Consider the following 23041-nt stretch of genomic DNA (forward strand, 5'->3'; position numbering starts at 1 on the left):
CGCACACACACCCTTTTTTCTGCTATTTAGGTAAAACTCAGCTGACAATTTCTTCATTGTATAGCAGCAGCAGCATTAGAGACAGAAGCTGGCCTTGGATGTCCAACCCTTTTTCTTTGCAAGAGAGAGAAAGGCAGTAAGAGGCGGTAAGGTTTTTTACAGCTCCTGCCCTGTTAAGTTGTAACAGCTGTGAGACAAAATAAGGTTTTATAAGAGTGTTGCGTTATTTTCAACCCTCAGTTACTTCTGCAGTCTATCAGGTTAGTCTGGCAACTACAAAGAAGTCGGGAGGAGGGAAAAACCTACTTTTCCCATTTTACCTTTCAGAAGTACTATGGAGGAACCAGAACTCAGCTGGTGCTGTTTTACACTTTAAAAGCAGGACTAACAGCTATTATTTTTCTCAGTGTTCGGTTGATTTTCTAGTTCCATAGACACTTTAATAGCGCTATAAATTGTCTGGTAAAGGAACTGTTAGTTAGAGATGGTGTCTGGGGTATTTGTTCCTTATTGATGTATAAATTGGCTTGTACTGCTGGCGTGCATTTCTAAAGATGAATGCTTTGTAGCATGATGATAATAATAACAATTAGCATAGGATATAGCAAAGTGTTAATTGTGAATTAAAATCCCAAACAGAGATGCCTGTGCAGATCAGTCCTCTCCTGATGCTCCCTGTTTCTCTGACCAGTGCTCAGAGTGCCAGGGACATTTCCCTGGGCGAGGGAATTTTCTGTGCCTGCTTCTCTCCTCTTGCATTGCTAAAACCAATCTTTCCCAAGTGCATTTGCTCGGGTGCATTTTGTGTTTATGCTGATAGCACAAAACTGCTGTGCTCCTGGCAAATTGTATGTGTTATTTGCGATGAATGCTAATTTGGGTTTAATTCCTTAATGGATCAAAAGGACAGGTGAATACAGAGACCAAAGGCAGGAGGACAGAAGACTGGCAGGTTCAGAGCCCTAGTGAGGATAATGGCAGGGAAGATACGGGAGAGAGAATTAAATGCTAGATGTTATCCTTATCACAGCTGTCTTGTGTGGGAGCATAATGTAATTATTAAAGTAAATGTTCCTTCCTCTTATGCAAGAGGAAGACCGTGAGCAAATTAAGAAACTACTCTTGTGTCTCAGCTTACCTGCTTACAGAGGTGAGAATCCACCTCTGCCTGCTAGGGCTGCAGAGAGGATTAAACAAGGTTCATTGAGCCCTTAAAATTTGCTGTAAGGGTGTTGTCTTGTTATAGACCTCATTTAAAATATAAATCCATGGTGAAAAATTAAACGAAGTCAGAATGGACGGGGTTTTCTGGGCATGATCTGTCTGGGTTTTCATATTCAGAATAGCATGCAGAGGAGAGATAACAGCTCTGCTGAGACGCGTAGCCTCCGTGTACGTACACCGAAGTTTGTGTGCTGTCTGACTTAGGCATTTGGAGGAGGAATGATAAAAGTAACTGCAGTCTTGTCTTCTAAGAATATAACCACCTTAGCTGAACCCCGCCACACGAATATTGTAAGAAGCCATGAAATAGCAGGGGGGAGGAACTTTGCTGGGTAGATCAAGGGGAAAAAAGTAACCATGACAGAAATAATTACCCCTATTTCAGAGATCGGGAGATGGGCAGAGGGGAGCCAGCAGCAGAGCTGAATAGGATATTAAATACTTAGCTTCTGCCTTAGAGTCTAAAGCAGAATATGGGCAATTAGAGAAAAAGCTTGAAAGATCTAAGTAGGAAAAAATGTCTTTAAAGTGATAATCAATCATTGTTTTTAACTTACAGCAGGCAAAAGGCTACTTCAAGCCACCAAGGAAGGATGTGGGCTTATACTGTTGGGTTTACTGTCCTGCCTCATGTTGGAGGTTTCCTTGGCTGGTTCATTAATCGAAAAGCAATACCTGTTTGGTATGAGAAGCTGAAAAAACCTTCATGGTGTCCACCCCGCAAAATGTTCCCTGTTGCTTGGACCATCCTCTACACGGGCATGGGGTAAGTTCCGCATACCGCTCCCTCTCTCGTCCTGCTGTGTCTGATACACAGAAGAGCAGTCATTTCAAACTCCTTCCTTTGCTTTTGGGATATCCCTCGTATCCGAATCAGCAGAGCACGTCAGGTACTCTTATTCCCAGCAGATGAAATACAGCCTGAGCCAAATTCTGGGCTGAGTTCCTCAGATTCACACTGCAGGCAATGCTTTTGGCCAGGGACACAGCCCATGCTCAGCTTTGTAAACAGATACTAAAAGCAGCCACTGCCCCGGGGAAGCTGTACGAGCCACGCAGGTATGACACGGGCAGTGGGTTTGAGAGCAGCGAGGGACACGGATGCAGCTGTCGCTCCAATGTGCCTGTCCCGCGAATCCCTGTTGCGAAACAATCTCACGTGAAAAGATGCTGTCTGTATTAGGGGTTTACTCACTGCAAAGCACTGATGCGTTTCCCTCTTCGCAGCTATGCCTCCTACCTGATATGGAATGACCTGGGTGGCTGCAGCAGCAAAGCTATCGTCCCGCTTGGCCTCTACGGGGCTCAGCTGGCCTTGAACTGGGCTTGGCCTCCCCTCTTCTTTGGCGCACGTAACCTGAAGATGGTAACGTATCTGCCCATCCATCCATCTGCTGGAGGCTTGTTTGCTGGTGTTCCTGCCACGGGCTTGGGGGTTATTTGGAGGTTTTCTAACTAGCATTACGCAACTGTAAAGAGAGCTGCAAGAAGAGCTTTTGCTCTGATACAACTCATGCTGCACCTGGTTCTAGACAATGATATCAGTACATTCCACTCCTCATCCTGCTCTTGCCGTGCAGATAGCCGGCCCGACCAGAGCAGGGTGGGAGATCAGGGAGGCAATAGCCCTGCTGCATCTCCTAGTTAAGGGTTCAGGGTTAGAGATAAGTCTTTCTGGGAGTCACACCCTGCGCCAGCAAGCAGCAAAGTTAGCATCCCCGGGGTTGCATATTAGCTGCAGGTGGCTTATCGAGCAAATACAATGCACTGTGCATTGCAGAGTCTGTTAGGAGGATGTGCACGAAGGTAAGGCACGGCACAGCTGAGCTTGTGCTATATTCAAAAAGCACTTACCTCAGGTGCCAAGGCCCAGAGGTGACAGAGGCAGAGGGTGGGATTTATGTTTCCACCTGAATTTTGTCACTCTGTGGATGAAACGTACATTTAGAAAGTTTGTTAAGTGATAATAGCCATCAGTATTAACATAAGCATGTTTCTGATCTGTCTGCATAGGCATTAGCAGAAAGGGACACTGATCATCACTAACAGTGTATTAATCTGCGGAACTCGATAATGAACAAAAAAAATTAACATTAGTCTTGGCTCCTGGTGTGACACATTCAGATCTCACTGATTAGAGTTCAGAGCCAAGGTCCTGGGGTTTAGGATCACTACAGGTGACTTTTCAGCACTAAACCTCCCCGTATTCCTATTCCATCTCACCACCTTTAGTAGGATGGTTTATAGTCGTGCTGGGGAAGACTGCTGCGTGTTCCAAGGGTGAGCGCCACAGTCATTGTGTTCTCTCTGCTCCAGGCACTGATCGACATTCTGTGCTTGGACGTCCTGGTGATAGGCACGATGTGCTCCTGGTACCGCATTAACAAGATAGCAGCGCTGCTGATGGTGCCTTACCTGGGCTGGCTGGCCATGGCGACTTGTCTCACAATCCACATCTGGAAGGACAACCCTGAGCAAAAACCAGGAAAGAGTGAATAAGAGCAGGACAGATATGAAGGCATTTTGTGAAACTAAACTATGCTGATGTGAATCAAGGTCTAATAATTTGGGGGATTCGTTTTGGGACAGGCATCAGAACATGCCTCCTCCTCCCACGTTCATCGTGGTTGTGTGAAAGAAAGGTTTGTACCATGTGCTTGTGTGCTCCTTTAAAGTAACCATGCATCCTTAACCTGGGAACTATTTTCTCTGGCACTGTTGAGATTCAGGGGCTACAGCTGTACGGTGACCTTAATGCTATGAGGTCAAATTCCATTAGCCAAATTAGGATCTCATGATACCAGCATAATTCAGAGTAGCAAAGCTGGACACCCCTCGAAACTGCTACCATTCCCCCAGAGAGCAGAACTTGTTCACACACGTGGTAAATCCCATCTCCTCTTCAAGGACCAAACAAAAATGGCCTTCACTCATGCACACCAATTTTTAAGAACTTGATTTTTTGCTATTTGTGCTGTTGCTTCATTTTCATGTATCACCTGGTTTGTGCTTTATACCATTAACTTTTTATCTGTCAGCTACTGAGCAAGCAGTAATCTGCCTTGTTCTGCTAGTGAAAGGAGACTGGGCACTTTGACTTCTATTTGTGGAGTATCGCACTTCTTGAGTTTCATGCTCCAAGATAAAGCAGCAATGATTAGAATGCAAATGCTTCTCCCAAGGGGAAATTTCTCTCTTCCACCTCTGTGTGCTATTCCTCATCAGAAAAGAAAAACTAACATCAGTGCCTTTGAAAAAAATACTTAAAATGGTTTTTTTAAGTACAGAAACACAAGAGCTTTTGTAAAATTTAAGAACTTGCTCACACTGCCTTGAAGGTTGTAATTACATGATTAGCAAAAAGCCCCATGCCAAGTCTGTCAGGTGCAGTACAATTATCTCATCCCAGAGTCTTTCCACTCCTGAATATTATTGATCAGGAAAGGTTAAAATACAAGTAGTTCCAGAGAAATGGGACCAAGCCATGGCAGAACCAGACACAAGAGGAGCATGGACTAGCCCTTGTCCATCCTTTATTCTGGCCATTGCCTTTGATAGATCTGAACCTTAGATGTTGCTGTCTACAGAGAATATTTCCGATTATTTTCTAATTGATAGAATGTGAAGAAAAGTGGTAAGTGGATCTTCTTTCTGGCAGCTGCCTGTAGATTAAGGTGCGTGGGTATACTTGCAAAGGGTGGGGGTGGGAGGGCTTAGCTGGGGATGTAAAATAAATTGTATTTGCTTTTAACCAAGCCACTTCTGTTTGGAGAATAAATAAATCCAAGTTATTCTTGTTTTACTGATTTGGCACTAGGTTTGCAAAAGCTCAAGGGATCCTGTCTGGAGTCCATGGCTTGTGCTCTGACTCCAAAGGGAAGGGGATGAGCAGCAAGGCTCTGCAGGGCTCTGGCAGCCAGACTCATTCCCGGTGCATGTTAGGAGTAAATGGGCTGTGTGTGTTTCGAGCCTAAAAGTCCCACAGGTCCCTCGAGCCCTGGCACAGTGCAGACACGCTCACTTGGGGATCCATCCCCGTGACAGGCTCCTCCATTACGCTTCGCCCACAGCTTCAAGGTAAGGAAGCTAATTCTTGGGTCTGAGGTCCCTCCTGAGTGACGTCAAGCCTGATTTTTAGAGATGCTGAATGTGCCCGGGTCCAACTCACGTCAATGGCAGAGCTGGGTGCTCAGCATGACTGAAAGCTGGGGCCAAGAGAAACAAATACCAGTGGCTGAGAGCAGCTGAAATTTGTAGTACCTTTTTAAAATTTGGTCATATATCTTGTTCTGTCATTTTGATCCCCTCCATTATTTTTCCCTTCTAGCTACAGGACACCTTTATACAAGACTGCTGCTGCAAGCATACTGCTGTAATCTCCCGAGTAAAAGCTGCATAAGAGCAGGCCATTGAATAGATGTGGCTGTAAGCAGGAGTAGGACTATAAAGCAGGAGCACTGCAAGCAGCACTAGAAAGATCATAAGCTACTTTAAAATAAAAAAAAAAAAAAAGGAAAAAAAAAGTGCTATATATTTCAGGGCTTTATATAACTCTGTTACCACTGAGCTTATTTACAGTGATGCCTCGTCAGTGTCTTCCAGAAAGCCACATGCCAAAGGACAGGAAGACATAAATTATTTCGTCCTAAAAAGAAGCTAATATCTGGGCTGGAGATTCAATTCAGTGGAGTTAAGAATGATTTAGGGCGCCTGAACATCATTATGCCTGTCCTTTCCTAGTTAGCATGGCAAAGCCACGAGGAACAGAGATGAGTAGAGCCACCTAGTGAAGGCAGGAGGGATAAAGCAAGTCTTTACAGTGATCTCTGCTTTTGAAAAGGGGAAGAGTGTTATTTAAATCACATTTAAGTTGGTAAGTGACTCTAGATCTGGTTCAAACCTGCAACGTTTTAACAACATTTCCAAATTCAATATATGGATGCATACTTGATCAGCTTTCATAAATTAGTTTGCTCTCTCCCCTTCTTCCCATTTTTTTTCTGCAGGTAAAGGAAAATCTGTAATTAAGAGTAATAGATATTTTTGATCTTTTCATGTTTGCCCTCCCCATTTCCCCAACTGGTGTGACTAGCTGACTTGTTCTCGTCTTCATTTCAGTTCCTCTTCCTTCGAGTCCACCTATAAGTGCACCAATAGCTTCTCTTTGCTACTTGCATTATCTTGCAGGCAGCAAAAATAGCAAATGTTCCTACATGTAACATACGTAATAGCTTGAAATCAATTGACAAAGTTAAATTCAGCAAAGCACCCTCTTATATTAATATTTAAAGCATCATTTAGTATATTTGCTATATTTGCTAAACAGATACACTAAAACCCCTTGCATAAAAATAACTTTAATGACATTTCAAAAAGTCAGTCATCTAGAAAATTTCTTATTTATACTGTGCAGTGCAGACCAAAATCAGCCTCTGCCTTTGTGGATCCAGAGGGGCCCTGGTTTCCCATTAGCGTTGCCTAACGGGGCTTGTTCTCCCGGTCACACGATGGCTGGAAGAAGCGCGCGGCCCTTTTCTGGATCCATCCCTGTGTTACAAACAGACCAAAGGGAGGAGGAGAAAACCAAAACAAAGAGGTGCTAGAAATCCAAAGCACAACGAGGAACCTGGCTTGCTAAAATCAGTGAAATTTTGCCTCTGAGCGAGAAAGGGGATTTCATCTGAGGTCTGCTATGCATGAGCTGAGGGCTCTCCTCCCTGTCATACGCCGTCTTCCTGAAGGGCCCTTTTTCCCAGGGGATCCAGAAGGAGCACTGGGAAGTTTTGCTCATGCCGGCATCGACCAGGCGGCAGGCAGGCTGGATCACCTCAGCAGGCACGCAAGGTGCTTGTCCAGCCCCACCTAAATTAGCTTATGGAATGGATACCATGTCCCACCCAGTGTCAGGAACATTCATAACCCACGACGGGACACGTTGCAGCCTTCATGATTCAAGCAGTGACTCAGACAAAGGCCGTGCATTTGTGACAGCTTTCATGGGGTCGTGGCATTTAGAGAGAAGAGCCACCTCTCAGATCATCATGTCTAATGATGATCCCTCTCTTCAACTTCAGCCAGTCTTTCCAGAAAGACGTATTTGATATTAAACTGATCATTACTCAGTCCAAAGGGCACATCCCCTGGCTGCTGGATACACAATATTTGTGCATAAACAAAATCTTTCTGCCTTTCAGTCCAGCCTCTTTTCCTAAGCCTTGTCTCATTCAATAATTTACCAGCTGTTCCAGAAAACATTCAGGCTTCAGTAGTAAGGAACTTTAATTGATTTGCTGATGTCTGGAACTATGTTAAAATACAGAGTCAAATGCTAGAGAGGATTTGCTGCTGCGTGCATGTAAACTGCAGAGAGCTGACTACGGTTCAGCAGCTCTCCCCACCACCCCTTCGTTAGCACTGGGTGGTGCAGAAAATAAATTCCTGTGGCTTTAAGCACCTGCAGCATGGCTAGGGCTGACCTTCCCCTTCAACTGCTCCCAGTAAAACTGCAGCAGAAACCCAGCAGGAAGGAGGTTGTGCTGCTTGGAGCCATCATTAACTTCCAGTCGGGCTTTGAATTCATCAGTCAGCCAGCAGCGCCCGCCAACAAAACAGACTCCTTCCCAGCAATACAGCAGCGTGGTAATGGGCGTGCGAGGGTTGGGGGTCGCGGGCCAGGGAGGCCGAGGCTTTAGCTGTGAAGATAAGGCAGGCAAGGAGGCGAGAGCATCGTTTCTCTCTGCTGGCACCACAGCTCACTTCAGCGCTGGTTTAGTGCCTTTCACGGGGAGCTGCCACCCTGCGCAGAGGGACGCGGGCACCGTCCAGGTCAAAGCCATGGGATGCTGCGGGGTCCGACACCGGTGTTTCTTGCCCCTTCTTTTAAATCTTAGCATTGCGGTCCTGCAGCAGGAGGAGAGGGACAGGTGAGAGCCTACAGGGGCCGAGGGAAGGAAATCTGCCTCTGCACATCACTGTCAGAGTGTTTATTTATTTATCACGTAACGGTAGTTACAGCTGGAAAAAGCAGGAGGGGGATTGCTGCCAGACAATGTATCTAGGGAGATGTTTTGTTGGTGCCACCAGCTGTCCCCTTGGAATAGAGAGCACGTCTGAGCCATGACTCACACAGCCAGTGTCTTATTTCACTCTCGCATCTCTCCAAAAATGTTCCTCCAGCCCGAGAATGCAATAAAAGCCGCCTTTTCCTGGCAAGGGCTTTCGCAGCCAGGTCTCTTCTACTGCCCCTTTGTGCTCAGGAAAGGAAAACAGCCATTTTAACTTCAGGAAAGTAACTCCTGCTGCAATTAGGGGAACAGCAGATGACCTGCCTGGCAGACAGGTCAAGGGAATACAGTACCCTCCATGTAAGATACCTGTTCAAGATAGGGGAAAAAAAGTCATCAGATTGTTCAGAGATGCCTCTAAAGTCAGTGGAGAAACTATTCTGGACTTGGATGGATGCAGGATCAGACCTTAATATCCAATACTCCAGCAAAGCCAGAAAGCTTCTCCCAGAACAGGTTGTCACCTTAGCCTTGCCTGGCTAGCAGTCGCCTTTGCTGGCAGCGTTCCCACGCAGACAGCTCTTCGAATCTTAATGCAAGTTGGTGTCCCTGAGGTCTACTCCTCCCCATTACTTCATCTAGCTCTGCTCAGGTATTCTGGCCTGGATGGCCCGACACAGTGAAGCCAGACCTTTTAAAATAGAGGGAGACAGACTGCCAGATGTTGCGGCACATCTGTCACGGGATGGAGAACAGGCTCGGGCAGGAGACCACAGCTGGGGTCTGTGCCACTGAGACGGAGCTGGCTCAATGTCCCATCCCGAGGCTGCGGTGCAGGGTTGCGGTCCCCCCGTCGGAGGTTTCCCCACACGCGAGGTGCAGATGCTGAAGAGGATTACCTGCGAGGGAAGAGTCCGCACCGACCGACTGCAGCCAGCATGCTGGCTACGGGGAGAGGCCACGGGGCTCCGCTGGAAACGAGCGTGGTTTAGCCCTTGCTGTGGGGGAGCGAACGGGGGGGATGAGAATTATTCGCGTTCTCCCTGCATGAGACCTGATGTGCGTGCGGATCTCTTGTGCCTCTTCTGCGGCTGAACAGCGATTCTGCTGTGCAGGGCTCTCCGAGCAGAATGAAATTCATAGTCAACTAAATAAACCATTAAATTGAGGGGGAGAGGGGCAGGGTGGAGGGAAACCTCAATAAAAATGCTGCCTGGCAAGTGCATTGATTTTAGTTAACCAAAGTGCCATGGGGAGGTCCTTACGTCAGGCTAGCTGCATCCCTGGCACCTCTGAGGACCTGTGCCCCAGCTCCTTCTCTGAACTTGCTGATGGAAAAAAAGTTCCATCGCTGGCTTCAGTCATTAGGCCCATGCACGCGTGCTGTTGTACACAGGCACGCATCTCAGGGGAACTAGGGTCACTTAAAAACAACCGAAAAAAATTGATCAAAGCTTTCATTCCTATGGCTCTAATGCAAAATGTCAGATTGACAGCAGCTTGGTGGTATCCTTTTATATTTTTGGTGCAGGCAGACGCTGCAGCGGGGTGGATCATGACTATTTAGTGCACTGCCCTAGATGGAGCTGCGAAGCAGCTGGGGAAGGGCTGGATGGAGGTAGAGTCTCGGTGCCACATTCCCGAGATTAGATTAGAGCTCAGCCCTGAACCCTGCAGGGGGGTCAGGCCAGTGAAAGCTAAAGGCTGCAGGAAAGATGGGATCCTAGCCATTAAGAGCTTCCAAAAATAAAGAAAAGTGGGTCAGAGGGACTGAAGAGGGGCTGGAATGCTTCTTTAAAGTATAAGGGTAAGAAGGAAACAAGCTGTCACTCATTAAGAGAGGATTCCCATCCCCAAAAACACTGCCTGAAATGTCAAAGGTGAGAGTAATTGGACAGGGGAGTTGGAATTTAAGCACAGTTACCATGCAAGAGGAAAAACACTACACCTGCCCTCCAGGAAAGTATTTTAAGCTTAAAAATAAATAAAATTCTGCACCATGAAAATGAAAGATGTTCCACAGATAGGATGTCTTGGAACTTGTCAAATCCTTGACTGCGCTGTTGTCACAATACTCTCCATGCCAGCTGTGTCAGTCATCAAATAAACAACTTCTCATCACTAGCAACCAGCGTGAGAGTAAAAAAGGGGGGTGTGTGTGGGGGGGTACTCTGTCCCCAGAACGACTGCATTTTGGTGATGTTACTAATGGAAAGCTACAAAGGATATTGTAGCACAGAAAGGCAGGCTATTGTTAGCAAGGGGGCTTGAAAGAGTAGCCAGAATAAATTATCTGCCCAATGGCCTAAATTTATTTCACTTTGTGATAGTGCAGACCCCTCTAAAGTCTCTAAATAGCTGACTACAATGGTATCACAAAGACTGAGTTTGGCCTGAAAGCAGGTATTCACACCTATTTGATTTCTACCGAATACAGTTTATCCTCCTCAAACTAAGAGCAGGTTTTCCACTAAGTACAGACTGAACACTCAATCAAATATAGCTTAATATTTCATATTTATCCAAATCTTGATGATGGGGGGTTATGAACTAAGTGCAGAACCCAAGATACTGGAGATTTGATTTCCAGTATGCTTTGGCTAAAATGACTTATGACTTCTGCACAGCTACACATTTTCCATTTACTTTCACCATCATGGCACAGCAGGATTAGTCTCTGAGAAAAATCTTACTCAGGTTTTCATTAGGCTTGGCTCACGTGGGATTTATACAAACTTTAAATGATTTAAATTTAGAGTGAGAAATTGGAAGAATTTCACATAATCCTGAAGAAAAAAAGAAAAAAGAGACAACCCCCCCAACCCAAACATAAAAACCTCTTTTTAGCACTCACGTGAGAGCTACATTACCCCTGAGTACCCTTCTAAGTTACCACAGCCTCTTCGAGAAATATACTTGATACAGCGCCGAGCAAACCAAACATCCCAAACTTGTGTCAATAAAATCTTTATGGTTCTTCTTGTTTCTCTTTGTGTGCAAGGCAGATTCCACACCCACACTAGTTCAGGCAAATCCCAGTAAGCACCTTACCAGAATGTCTCCAGTACTCTGTCCTCGGCGTACTGCCGACACCAGTCCCAGTAATTTCTGCATAACCACGCACACTTCACTTCTCATCACACCTCCAGCACAGGCTCTTAGCTGTCTGATTCTTTGGCTCCGGTGCAATCACTTGTTCAACATCTGCATCCTCTGCAGCAGCAAAGGTGAAAGAAACAAAGAAATACTGCAAGAAACTCTAACCCCGGCAGTTTTCAACTGCTTACTCTTACCTAGCTATGTTATCGCTCCCAGTATGCTGGGCACTTTTCAAACATTCAGGCAACAGGGAGAAAAAAAAACAGAATAATGGGCAGATGCTCAGCACGTGCACTTGGAATTGCCCTGAACCAGAAATACTGCCCCACTGTGAATTATAAGGCTGACCCTAAAATATCTGGGAGAGGGTTTTGGCTTGCATTTATACCAGTACGATGTGACACCAACTTCAACAAGCAAGATTTCACCCTGTTCAGCTCCCGTTTTCAGTGTCCCTGCATGGATGAAGAGGGTGGAAAGAAAAGCAGGTCTTCTGCTCCTCTGAGCACTCCTGCTGTGATGCTCCAGGTGGCCCATGAGGCCAAATCCACCAAGAATGGGAATTTTTCGGCAAACCAAATGGGGTCTGCCCCTTTCCCCTCTTGCCTGAGCCAAACCAGTGGTCCTTCAAGGTCAGCAATATAATAAACTGGCAAAAGAAGGTAGATGGAAAAGCTTCCAGCTCTGCACCTTGCCAGCTATCTGTCACGCTAATGGATAAATAGATAGTCATGCTTCCAGGATTTTCCATCCATTGCTTAACCCGCCCACAGTGAAGTCGTCACTTAATTTTAAATTAAAAGGGGAGCAAGAGAGATTGTTAAAAAAGACCTAGAGAAAGCAAGGGAAGGAGGCGACATCTGAGAGCCCTGGGTCATCCTACCCCATCCAGCCTCTATCATTGCTGCTTTGTTCCATATTTAGCTCCTGACAACTGTGCCTAGTGCAGGAACTCCCAGCTCTGTTTTTCCCTCCTCCCTCGGCTGTCTCCTCTCCCTTAGAGCTCTCAGAAATTGCTCTTTCTTTTTCCCCGTGGCCATAAGCTAATACCCCTGTACTCAAGAAGATGGCAGAAAAGCAGGAGGAGCCCAGCAACGCCCAGAATGGTGAACCTGACAACGCAGAAGAGGGCGAGGAAAAAAAGAAGAAGAAGTTGAGGCGGGAAGACCTGCCACCGTTTGAAATTGTGACAGGGTAAGAGGTTTAGATACAAATATGAGGGTGCAGGAGAGTGAAGTGGGGATGTTCAAAGGTCTCTGCCTCAGCTCTTATGTTGGGTAATTAAAGATGGCATCTTCAGCCAGTGCACTTCTGAATATTCTTAAATGGTATAAGTATGGCTTTCATTATTGTGAGATTTTGTTAAACGTTTTGCCGATTTCCACAGAGGATGGATTCACACCAGGCAGGCAGACAAATCTGTTTGTTTTATACAAGCAAGTCTGTTTCTATAGCATTGACTGTTTCCCTTACAGTGCAAGTAGTCCGACTGACTGCAATGGGATCACTTACCTGATGATATCAGGATGGAAGGTATTGGCCCTTGATGAGCACTGAATATTGATTTCTTGGTGTGATCAATGGCTCTTGTCTGAAAGTTTCTCTATCTGTGGATTAGGAAAAATACGCCTGCTATGGCTGATTTGCTTTACGGACCCAAGGGACAGATTTTTCAAGAGAGCTGAAAGTCCACATTTTTAAGGGCTCCACTCCCACAGCTGGAACCTGACTTTCAAAAAAAGCCTAATTCACAGAAAGGCACCAAAACAATAGGCAGTTTTCAAGACAGCAAAGCAGCAAGCGGCTCCTTTTGCTCCAGTGAGCCTGGCCTTTGAAAAAGGCAGATATAACAGAGATCTACTAGGACGCTGAACTCTGTCAGACATAACTGACAGCTGCAACTAGAAAAAACTCTGTAATCTGCTATCTCTAAGCATTTCAAAATGCTCATTGTAGCAGTAGCAAGATGCCTTATGTCATTCTTCCCTCTGGCCTCCCTTAGCAGTCACCAAGGCAGAGTTCCCAGCGCATAAACCAAAACCATGATTTCTTCCAGCTGCTCGAATGTAAAGCTCAGGCCAGACTCTAAAATCCCACTTGGAGCCCTTCTGCCTGTGACATGGTCACTGGTAAGAAAGATTCTACAAATAAAATTTGGCTGGCATTTCTGAGAACGATGCATGAGGCAGGACAGCGCCTATGTCTGATTCCTGCACAGGGACGAAAAAAACATTTTCTTCTTAAAATGTGTCTGCTCTGAAAAACCACTTCTTGGGGTGAGGCTGTTCACAGGCTTTGGTCTGTCATACATGATCATAGAAATAATACACATCTGCTAGAGCAGTGACTTTTAAGAAAAGCACACCCCTCTGCTAGGAACAGAGCTAAGACACCAAAAATTATTTATATAAGCCAATGGACCAATGACACATATGGTGACAACTTCTAGACACTTAAGACGTACTAAAATGAATCTCATTGAGGAAGTTAGATTTTTCACCCTTAGAGCACTCAACTTGCAAGTAGAAATGCTAAGGGATTGGGCAATAGCTTCAAACTTCCTCGCTAACCCCAACGACCTGGAGAGGAATTGGTGTGCTAATCATGGATGAAAAATACTTTCTTAGTTTCATCCTGCAATGAATTATTTGTTGCAATGACAAGGGTGTTGCAGAATTTGACAGGACTTTCCACTCCAGAAAGGTGGCATCAAGAACGCAAGGGATGATATGTGCTTGCAGAAAGGGGTAACAACAGGAAAACTTAACCTGCCGAGGCTCAGGAGTGAGCCGCGCTGCCGGGAGCGCACCGGGGCAGAGGTCCTAGAGTTAAGAGCAGCAGGTGATGCAAGGAAGCCTCAGGTGACGCTTTTCTAAGGACAAGTTAAAGTCTGTGCTATGGCATCTACATATGTTAAGCTGGTACCAGCTGATTTTCACATTCTATACCCCGATACCAAGCAAGACAGGAGTTTCAGTTTCTGAAATGAAAGTACTCAGACATTTGGTGAGGGACCACAGAGCTGTCAGTATGTGAGTATTTATACCATCCTCATCACAATATTATTTGGAAAGTGCTTATAAATATCTGGTGAATTCCTGTAGGAATCATGACCAAGTCTCCTCTGATTATTAGTTTATTACTAATATGCTGGCTATTAAAGGAGAGAATGAGGAAGTAAAGCAGAAATCCTAAAGGACCCTGAAAGAGGTACTGAAAAATCCAGCAATTTTTACTTTCATTTTAAGAAGTACGCTGTGAGTTTAGACTGTGCCTCAACCTGGTATGATCACTGTTGGGATTTTTCTAATTATTTACAAATTTTCAGCCAATAAAGCCAGTTATGTGAATTATGAGAAAACACATAACTGCAACTGTGAAAGCACTTACATTCAATTACATTGCATTTCAGTTTTAGCCCTTGGATTAGGGGCATCTTATGACACATAGCCAAGTTTTCAAGCTGTTGCTTATAGCTCTAAGGAGTCTGGCTTACAAGAAAAATACTGGGAACATAATTACTCTGTTTAAGAATATTAACCCTCTTTTTGTCAACATTTGGCTCAACATTTGGCTCAACACAGTCCTGGATAAATATAAGCCCCATCTGTGTATATTTCATGGCATTTAAGTAGACACATTTATTTACACTTTCCCCAGGGTGTAAATGAGGCTCCTTCTAGCAGTGATAAATCCTTGGTTCCTGTTACAGTTGATCATTACAGGCTTTCTATAATCAATGAGCCCAGCATGAATGTGTTTATTTGTGAATAGTTGTCAAAGAGCAAGCAAAAGGACACTGTTTTATCGGGTCAGATAACCTAAGACCATAGTATAAACAGTCATTGAACAAATATTTAAATTTAAAGAATATGTCCTACTAGTTTACAGCATCTTTTAGCTAATCCCACATTTTTATTCTCTCATTAGAAGTTCTCAATCTCTCCTCCTACCCAGCATGCGACAGTGCTGGGGTCATGCTGGGCAGCTGCTATATTCCTCCAGCCTACCTTATTTCAGCAAACTTAAAAGCACATTATCTGTTCAGTCCAGTACCATTCTTACAGATTGAGGTTTCTGTCTCAAAGTTTCACTCTTTTTCATCTCAATACGATCTACCAGATGACAAAACACTTTGCTGCCCAGGGCAAGCACTTCAATAAATTAGGTTTGAGGCATTTAGAAAATCACTAAAGATGACCATTTAATGATGATCTTCAGAGAAGTAGGAGAATGAAGATTTCAACTTTTACCTTCCCATATACCGCAAGTGAGCTATGTGACCACCTGCATCCTATTGTTGGAGCAGGTGATTATTAAGAGTATCATGACATTTCAGTGCCTGTAAACAATTTTTCAAAGAACCTTCCATATACATAAAACTTACCTGCAAGTCCTACACTGACTATGATGCCTTTATTGGAGGGGGAAATGGCAAGAAAACTTCACTAATTGCAAGAAAAAACAAAAACAGAAAAGCAATTAGCCTAGTCACTGAAATATCTGATGTTTGTATATTTTAAGAGATTGTAAAGTGACATGCAAGATGACACAATTTCTATGTTTAGCATTTATAGCAATATAGCTTCCAGTATAAGAAAGTATATTGGAACTCACATCTCCTAGGCCTATTTTGTTAGCATTATCTTTCCTTAATGTTGGAACAAAAAAAAAAGAAAAGGGTAAAATAGAGACATTAACATTTGTACACCACCTGTCATTCAAACACGGGAAAACAGGCTTGCCAAGAATTAGCCATTTACTCAGAAACAGTCTATTCAAAGCTAGACTTGAGTTTCCAAAGAAGTTGTCTTAGTTTGTTGTAGTGGTTGACACAGCATTTCAGAGATGTATTTTGATGCTCAATTATTTGCAAAGAGTTTTAATCTACCCAAATAAACAATACAATTACGATACTTCACTTTGCAATAAGTTATGAGGGTCATCTGCCAAGCATGCTGTAACTCAAAGGTGAGAGGCAGCATACGGCATTTAAGTACGTATGCAGTCTTACAGTACATATGGTTTGGTTTTGCCCATTCTTTCACTGCCAAATCGCTCGCTGCGAGGCTTTCCAACGACTCACAGGACCAGAGACACCTCGTCCAAATCCCACTGCTGGGAAGAGTCACATAGCAAGGACTCAGCTAAGCCCTGTCAGGACAGAAGTTTACAATTCACACTTGGGCTGACATGTCCTCCCCGCTCTGGTTTACATGGGATTAAGCAGATTCTTGCTAACTAGCACACACAGCTCATTGGTTGCCTACGTATCCATGATCAGCAAATTTTCCAAGCTCTCAGCCAGCTACTTACAGGCTTGGAAAATGCCCTTAGCTTTGTTTATATTCTTTATCGGAAACTTATTAATTAAGCTGATGCATATTCCATGTTGCTAGGAGGGCAGATTTAGGTGAACATCCCAGATAATCTTAGACAGACGCCAAGATGATAAGCAATAAAATCTGCCTAGAAGGCCTGACTAAATACACGTCTGAGTCAATACATCCTGGAACAGATCGCTGCTGTTTAAACAGTTTATCAAAATACACAGATTCAATCTCATCACTGATGTAACCGCTTTGCAGTCAAGAGAGTTAAATCAGGAATGAACTTCCATGTGACTCTGATGTGCTACATTTAAAGACATGATGTTATTTTAAAACAACTTGCTGTAGCCTTACAAACTTAGCTCTGAAACAAGGCAATGGGTGGCTTATGTCAGACCCAACATAGCTGGACTTCAAAGACATCATTAATTAAAGAATCATTAAATCATTAAACAAAGAACCACTCATTATCTAGGATATAAAGCAGGAAAAGCACTATTCTCGGAAGCACGCAAATTTCGTTTTGTCTCAAAGAACATGAGAAAGGAGTTCAGGGAATAAGAGGCACTGTGCTAAATTAGAGTCTGATAATGCCCTTTAACAAAATCAGTGGAAGTCTTGCAGTTCATCTTAAAGAAAATGAGTCTCGCTCTAACAGGTAACTTTAAGTCATCTAACGTAAGTGAACAGAGGTCAAAATGGTAAGAAGGAAGTTAAAATAGTCTTTCTGGGTAGTTTAGAAATTGTGCAAGCTAGTGCAGGTTTCCCTTTTCTAGGCTTGTGCAAACTCTCAATGCAAACCAGAGAACCATAGACCAAATCATACCCTAACAGCATGATTTATTTGCTCATTAATCAAAATAAAAGTCTGTATCCACACTACTGCTTCTCATCCTTCATTAATACACTGCCAGCTAAAACATTAATAGCATGAAAGGCTCCCAAACAGGCTTTTCTATTGTTTGTCCCATCTTGTGCAGATCTCATCTAAGTAGAATTGAACAATGTCAGGGTTTAATTATACCATTTAAGAAGCAGCTGAAAACCTGCTTCTAGTAAAATTTCTAAAGCCAAACCTGTACTCTAAACTTCCACTGTCACGAATCAATGATACGTGAAAAGAATTACAGTGGTCCTTGACTGACAGCAACAGTAGATATTCCCAGAGTAGATGCAGTTCTATGAACAGAATTGTTTCGACTCTTGTTGCATTTGGAAGACTAATGATCTTCCTCTCTGAGTACAAAGTACAACTGTGCCAACCTAACCGCATCAACTCTCACACCATTTGGCTGGTATAGTACACTGATATTCCAAGGGAAGTTGTTCATCTGTAAAATCATGCGTTGGGAAATCCAAAACAGAAGTGGGAACTGTAACTGCAGGCCTTTTACTGTGAATCTGTGTAGCAGGCCCAAATGGACCCTAGATACTACTGTAGTATCATAAAAAGTTAAATAGAGAGGGTGTTCTTTTCTGTTTTAACTTTCTCAAAAGCCAAAAATGCCACAGGACTTTGGCAGCAAGAAGATTCCTGGCTGCGTTAAGACAAGTATGGAATATACACATACTGAAGAGAAATTTCTGAAACTTTGTAAGTGGAATTAAACATTTATGGAAAATTGTATCTAAACTTTTAAAATAACACAGCTAAAGCAGCTTGACAATAGCTATAATTTACTCTGAGTTATGTAGTTAGACAGCACACTATTTCCAATTCATTTCTAAGCAAAAAGCCATTTGCTTACAGTACATCACATAGTATTTGCAGCCAGGTATTACATGCAGAACTCCTAAGTGCCTATTCCCTGGTCTTTCTGCTCAGACATTTCCATTCCAATCCCTCTGATTTGCACAGAATATCACGCTATTTGGGGCTTTTCATGCTGTCCTAGCAAAGCCTTATCCTTTGCACTTTATAGGACATCCACTGATTTTAAAAAGCGTCAGATCCAGGTCTTCATGAACAGTCCTTCCTCCTGACCTGCAACCATCCCACATTTTCACTGTGTCCCATGCCAGCATTTCCCACTAGCGAATTGACAGTACATTCACTCGTTGTTCCCACATTACTAAGCAAGCATAACATACTGATTTTGATTATTTTCACTCTTTTCCATACCATTCTCTTCCACCGTCTCTGGAGACATCTTGCGAGGTGTGTTGCATCACAAATTGTTCTTTCCTCTCAGCAGAACAACGCTTTGCCACTTACTCCTGCAGCCTTGTTGGTCTCTCCAATTAAAATTTCCAAGAGTCTGAGAATCTCTCCTGACCTTTGCTCAGTGTACCCCCTGGAGAGGCCTGACATTATAATCTGACTATAGATGAGACAGGGATGAATAAGACACTTACTGTTTTACAAAGATTCATTATTGCCTCACTGGGAATATCAAGGTTACAGGTCTACCTAAAGCTCAGATGACAGGAATGCAACATGCCAGATTACTGGTGTGTAATAAATGAAATGTTGTGTTACTACTTTATTTCACCTTGGCTTTGGCTACTCCGTGCAGTCTTCACTCCCATTCTTTGTAGCATTTAGCAGGTCACAAGGCATGTTGTCAGCAGTGTCTTTTTCATCTTTCCACCTAACATCCTTCAAGAACCAGTTCTTGTACTGATGTACTCCACAGTTAGATGCTACAGGGGGCAATCAGGAAAGCCTGGTACTCCATAAGAAAGCAACAGGTACTATGAGATGACGCAGCTTTCCTTTTTCACCTCTTCAGTCAGCAACGCATAAAAGCTATACACAGTATTTTAAGGGACTAATTTTAACTTCCCTAAATAACAGCAGACTACCTTGTTTGGATGAAAGAGGACTGCAAACACATTACTCACTGCGATGATTCACTTTGGATTATGCTTATTTAGAAACCCAGAATGGCAGAGGTGCACAACAAATTAAAGTATGTGAAGTTTATCAGTAGTATCCATGAGACAGCTATCAAACTTCAGTAGGAAATACACTTTTTCATCGTGAAGTTAGATTCGATCTCAGATATTTTATTAAAACAAAGTCACAACATATTCCTACTGAATATTAGTATTCAACTGATACTAGAAGAGTAAAACTAGAGCATGTAAAAACTCTAACTAGTCGGTCACGCTTGCCTCTACTCAGAGGAAATCCAGACTGCAAAAGCACTGGGGGTAAAACATTAATTAGCAATGCCAGAGTTATCATCCTAACAATTTAGGACAACAGATCCCACAGATTAACATTGCAATACCACCCCCAAAAAACTATGTTAATGGCCTAGAAAACAGAAGAACAGTTCAGTCTACAGGTGCATTAAGACTGGGAAAATGCTAATTGCCGTCTCTCCTTACCAAGAGTGAATATCATAGTCTCAAGAAATACATTTCAGAAGCAAGTTCCTCTTCAAATACCTCAATGCAGATGCCAGAAATTCCCAGTACAAGTTTGTTAAAATGAAGTGAAAAAAGACTAGGTAGTAAGAATGGGCCTGGAAGCCTCACCACACAGCAATACTAGCTGAATATCTTACAATTTTTGATGTATTGTTATCCTCCTATTAAAAGGCATCTCCTTTTAATACATGAAAAAATAACAGCCATCATAGATGCAGCAACTTGTCCAAGATCACACACAAGAACTAAACCAATGCTATAACCCCTTATTACCTGCCTCTGAGACGCTTCTCTCCTCTCCACTCTCTATAGGGAACGCCTCCCAGCCATGTTTTTCAAATTCCAGTTCAGGAATGTGGAATACAGCTCAGGCAGGAACAAAACCTTCCTGTGTTATGTTATTGAGACCCAAGGCAAAGAGTCAGTGACTTCTCGGGGTTACCTGGAAGACGAGCATGCGGCCGCCCACGCAGAAATGGCTTTCTTCAACACAATTTTACCAAAGTGTGAATCAAACCTCCGCTACAACATCACCTGGTACGTCTCTTCCAGTCCCTGTGTGACCTGCGCCGATCGGATAACCGAGATGCTAAAGAAGAACAAGAACCTGCGTCTGACAATCATGGTAGGGCGCCTCTTCATGTGGGAAGAGCCAGAAATGCAGGCTGCCCTGAAAAAAATGAAGTCAGCTGGCTGCAAGCTGAGGATTATGAAGCCTCAAGACTTTGAGTATGTCTGGCAGAACTTTGTGGAACAGGAGGAAGGAGAGGAAGCAAAGGCTTTCGTGCCATGGGAGGACATTCAAGAGAACTTCCAGTATTATGAGGAAAAGTTGGCTGAGATTTTGCACTGAAGCTCACGTGAGTGAGGATTTCCACTTGGTCACCTATCTATTCGTATTAGTATTACAGACTCCTCTTTTTTTCTTCCAGTTGTTAAAGGCATAACCCAGAGCCAATTTCAGTTACTGTTAATCTCACACATAGCTGGCTGGGTTTGCCTGTACCCGAATATTGAAAATAATCCTAAGCAGTACCTTCCCCCTTCAAGGGCAGTAACACGACAACAGGCTCCTCCACAGCAGACACTTAAGGGAGTTAGAAGCGGGTTGTTTTTTTTTTTTTCTCCTCAGAGTAAACACCTCCAGGAATCAAGAATAAAAAGGTACTAGGGTCACTAGGTGCAACAAGAATACCTCATTGCTGCCCACATGCATGATATTCAAGACACATGGCAACAGTGAGAGGAATGTACAGAAAAGGGGATTTCCCCCATCCCTCAAAGCCTAGCGCTCTAGAAAAAAAACAAACAACCACTAAAGGAAATTAGAGTTATCATTGCAGAATTCCCACCCCCCGCCCTTTTTTTTAAGAGGTACTCGAGTCACCTATTTAAGCCATAAAAACATGAAAGCATTTAAAGGTTCTAACATGTCTCTCTTTTTCCTTCCCCAGGACCAATTCAGAAAGGATCCATGAAGAGAGATGCAACAGACTCGGACATCTGGCACACTCCCGCTTTCCAAAGCTTTGATTCCAGCAGGATGGAGTACCAACTCCTGGAAGACTAGACTGATGGACTACAAACACAACACAGATCTTTGGTGTTTGGGATTTCTTTGTTTTATTTTGTTCCTTCCTCCCCACCCCAAACAAACCCATGCTGCCTCTGCTGATAGGAAGAAGAGAAGGCAACAACATACTGTGTGATTGAAAGCCATGGATGAGATGGATTGCAGTGGACCTACAGGAAAGACTGTAGGCCTCGCATACTGAGACTACTTTACGAGAAAAGACCTTAGCTGCCAATTAGACAAATGCATTTAGAAAGTACATACACCATAAATGCTAAAAGACAGGGATTTAAGATGAAAAAAAAGCTTTTCTTCCTCTGTTGTCCTCAATAATCAGAGCTGTGATTTAAATCAGGGCTAACTGGTTTATTCTAAATTATGATGGAAGCCTAAGTACTCGATTTCAGATACTTTCTCCCCTTATTCATTATGATGGAAGCCTAACTACTCCATTTCAAATACTTTCTCCCCTTATTCAATGATGTTTGTGATATAAAACTGGGAAAAGCAAAGTGAAATAAAATTGGAAGTCACTGCAAAAGCCTACAGCACTGTTTATTCCTTCTTCTCTATTTGCAAGAGGTCCTAAATTTAATCTGACAAGTGAGACATCCTGGGACAGCCACGTATGAAATATTTCGTAGCTGAAGTGCAGCATGATAAGAAGGGAAAATTACTATATGCCAAAAAAAATTCAAGAGTACATACAAGTGTGGAAGACAGAGAGAGAAAGAATATGGGTGTATCACTTTCCATATAAAACAAGACACAAACCAAGCAAGGGTCACAGGGATGCTTGTTAGCCAAGAAACTGAGTCAGGGTTCGTTCTTCCAAACAGTTCTTCATGTTGGTTTCTCCTGCACTGACGCAAGCTGGACACACACACATAAAAGTGCTGACTGCACCCACCTCTCACCTCAGTCAACTGCACTAAATTCTGGCATAAATTTTCAAGGCAGAAAAAACAAGTGGCAATGAGAACACCTTTGTTGAGCCACTGTGGATTTCATCTCTCTGCCACTCGATTTAAAAAACAAACATAAATAAGTGTAAGGACTAAATTAGTGAGCAGTCTTGATGTCCACTCTGGATCAGCTCAATACTCCAAGTTTCTATTTGTCTTACTGAGTTTATTTTTCTTTTCCAGTTGTGTATTTAGCCACAGCAATTAGCCACCAGAAACAAGTCTACAAAGGATGGTCAACAAACAGGGAGAGTAATAATATGAAGCTCTTAAAGACACAAACAGGATTTGCAGATCTGCATCAGCAAAGAAACCACACAATACAGATTAATCCACAATGCTAAGAACAGAAAACGCTCCACCCGCTCAATTCATAGTGAAAACCAATTAGGAACCCTATGTTATGGTACAAACTTCTCAACTGTTACGTCCCATCTTTTAGATTTATTCAACATATCTGGCATTTTT

General features: G+C 43.4%; 2 protein-coding genes and 1 long non-coding RNA gene across 4 annotated transcripts; 2 read left to right on the forward strand and 1 right to left on the reverse strand.

Annotated features, from left to right (window-relative positions):
* TSPO2 (translocator protein 2) lies at window positions 1-6258 on the forward strand. 2 transcript variants are annotated; one of them, XM_052815402.1, is made up of 4 exons: window positions 1-146; window positions 1784-1990; window positions 2452-2590; window positions 3541-6258. In XM_052815402.1, exons 2-4 carry the CDS (start codon window positions 1818-1820, stop codon window positions 3721-3723), a joined length of 495 nt encoding a protein of 164 aa, XP_052671362.1. In that variant the 5' UTR covers window positions 1-146; window positions 1784-1817; the 3' UTR covers window positions 3724-6258. The 2 variants fall into 2 exon arrangements, with proteins under 2 accessions (XP_052671362.1, XP_052671363.1); XM_052815403.1 differs by lacking the exon at window positions 1-146 and adding an exon at window positions 1399-1515.
* Window positions 3608-12927, reverse strand: LOC128154572 (uncharacterized). The gene is made up of 4 exons (XR_008239376.1): window positions 12840-12927; window positions 11280-11441; window positions 6631-9651; window positions 3608-3694 (listed from the first exon to the last, which is right to left on the reverse strand). It is a non-coding gene; the product is annotated as an uncharacterized LOC128154572 (long non-coding RNA).
* APOBEC2 (apolipoprotein B mRNA editing enzyme catalytic subunit 2) lies at window positions 12134-21835 on the forward strand. The gene is made up of 3 exons (XM_052815392.1): window positions 12134-12521; window positions 20348-20895; window positions 21490-21835. The coding sequence occupies exons 1-2, from the start codon at window positions 12394-12396 to the stop codon at window positions 20886-20888; spliced, it is 669 nt and encodes a 222-aa protein (XP_052671352.1). The 5' UTR covers window positions 12134-12393; the 3' UTR covers window positions 20889-20895; window positions 21490-21835.
* The last annotated feature ends 1206 nt before the right edge of the window (window positions 21836-23041 follow it).

The sequence above is a fragment of the Harpia harpyja genome, chromosome 19 (assembly GCF_026419915.1).
Source record: "Harpia harpyja isolate bHarHar1 chromosome 19, bHarHar1 primary haplotype, whole genome shotgun sequence".
NCBI lineage: Eukaryota > Metazoa > Chordata > Aves > Accipitriformes > Accipitridae > Harpia > Harpia harpyja.

What these genes read in the sequence shown, in the direction of transcription:
- TSPO2 (XM_052815402.1), top strand. Translation starts at nt 1,818, where the DNA reads ATGTGGGCTTATACTGTTGGGTTTACTGTCCTGCCTCATGTTGGAGGT. An exon ending in ATCCTCTACACGGGCATGGG is followed by an intron (nt 1,991 to 2,451) that starts GTAAGTTCCGCA and finishes CCCTCTTCGCAG; the next exon opens with CTATGCCTCCTACCTGATAT. An exon ending in GCGCACGTAACCTGAAGATG is followed by an intron (nt 2,591 to 3,540) that starts GTAACGTATCTG and finishes TCTCTGCTCCAG; the next exon opens with GCACTGATCGACATTCTGTG.
- APOBEC2 (XM_052815392.1), top strand. Translation starts at nt 12,394, where the DNA reads ATGGCAGAAAAGCAGGAGGAGCCCAGCAACGCCCAGAATGGTGAACCT. An exon ending in CCGTTTGAAATTGTGACAGG is followed by an intron (nt 12,522 to 20,347) that starts GTAAGAGGTTTA and finishes CACTCTCTATAG; the next exon opens with GGAACGCCTCCCAGCCATGT.